We start from the raw sequence: 1,842 nt of genomic DNA, 5'->3' as shown, positions 1-1,842 counted from the left end.
TCATGATTAATAAAATGTTATCTTAAGATATAAAAGTTGCTTCCTTTATATGTAATTGTAAAAAAAACACCCATAGAACTGTAAAACACAAAATTTGAAACCGCAAGTTTGCATGTAATCGCCTCATAGATCCAACAAACCTTCGTACCAAATTTGATGGAGATCCATCAACAGGGGGTAAAGTAATGGTAAAAAAAAAACCGCAAAAACGCCCTTAAAAACCGCAAAATGCAAAACTGAAAATAAGTATGTATTTCCCCATGGACCTAATGAACCTCCATACCAATTTTGGTGAATATCCATCCACACCCTGCGAAGTGGTTACATGGACATACAATAGACAGTACTATTATATTTATATAGTAGTAGTTACATGGACATACAATAGACAGTACTATTATATTTATATAGAAGTAGTTACATGGACATACAATAGACAGTACTATTATATTTATATAGATATAAACATTCTATCAGTTTTTACATTAATAAAAACTACCTTGTTTAAATCTCCTTCAGACGGAAAGCCCAGGCCATACACTGTACCAGTCTTGACATCTGACCATTGTCCAAACTTTTGAGACGTCTTTGTGAATGTCATGTTACAAGTTACGGTACTGTTGACCACAGCCTAAAAGTAACAATACAGAGTTTGATCATTTTGTAAAATCACAAATGTCATAATTTTCACAACTGAACTTCTGTAAATGATCCGTTAGGTTTCACGTTTACTAAGCTGCAGTGTAAGTAATTTTTCAAACTATCAGTAACGGTGGGACATAGTAAAGAAAAAAAATGTGCCTTTGCAAGTGCAATTAGTAACGTTAAGAAAAGAATTTGCCCCTTTAGAGCTTAAAGAAAGAAACAGTTTTCTGATTGCGGTATTCACTACATGAATTTATACGAGATTTTCTAGAGTTTTGTTTTTCTGGACAAAAAAAATAAAAACTGATCTAATTAAAGCCAAATTAAGTCTAAGTATGCTCGCTTTCTGTTTCACACTTGAATTACAAAATCAATCCGCGATGTTGAAAACTAAATACTTTAAACAACGAAAATGCATATATTTATATTCCAATTGTTTTCAACATTTCTATGTCGACACGCAAACTTAAATTATGGGAATATAACATACGATTGAGCTAAAGAAATCAAATATGCATTTTGGCTTTCCTTGAGAATCCAAAACGAAGCAACATCGACAAAATAAGAAAGAAAGAGAGTTCTTTTTTTTTACGAGATCTAAGATATTTTCTTGAAAGTCTTATGCCTTAATCCTGTAATGTTTACAATCCTCCAGTATGGATTACGTTCACTCAAAACTAAAATTTAAATTTTCATTATGGCTGCCCCCCCCCCCCGGCTTAGCGGTAACATCGAATTTATAATACTGAAATTCGAGGTTCGATCCCCGTAGTGGTCACAACACTTGCGCAAACGCAACAAATCAAAAACTTTTATTAATGTCGATCAGTTAAGTTTGGGGCTGTGGGTGCGTTATAAGGGTGAAGGTCAACTCCCACTATTCGTTCAGACAAGAGTAACTCAAGAGTTGGAAGTGGGTGCTGTTGACTAACCAGCCGTCTTCCCTCTAACAGTCTAAAGTCTACTAGAACAAGATCACGAATGTCTAGCACTGATAACCCTCGAGTAGTCTGCGCGAATGTATGAAAACAAACAAATCATTTCAATGCTGAGCATTTGTGGTATTGATAACTTTATTCTATCATTTTACGCTATATTTCCAATTTTGCATATCCGGAAAACAAATATATAAGGCTTTACTTCCTCATTATCGATAAAAAGATACGTTCTTGTAGATTGTTTGTTTTGAATTTCGCG

General features: G+C 34.0%; 1 protein-coding gene across 1 annotated transcript in view; it reads right to left on the bottom strand.

The window, feature by feature from the left end:
• Nucleotides 1-1,842, bottom strand: part of LOC111087333 (homer protein homolog 2-like) — a 66,675-nt gene that overhangs the window by 8,562 nt on the left and 56,271 nt on the right. Inside the window, exon 3 of the mRNA XM_022393619.1 lies at nt 500-631. Within this exon, the coding sequence (XP_022249327.1) occupies nt 500-631 (132 nt within the window). The remainder of the gene's footprint in view (nt 1-499; nt 632-1,842) is intronic.

Source organism: Limulus polyphemus, unplaced genomic scaffold (genome assembly GCF_000517525.1).
Source record: "Limulus polyphemus unplaced genomic scaffold, Limulus_polyphemus-2.1.2 Scaffold2020, whole genome shotgun sequence".
NCBI lineage: Eukaryota > Metazoa > Arthropoda > Merostomata > Xiphosura > Limulidae > Limulus > Limulus polyphemus.
The sequence above is the reverse complement of the archived record's forward strand: the minus strand, read 5'-3'. Positions and strand labels throughout refer to the sequence as shown.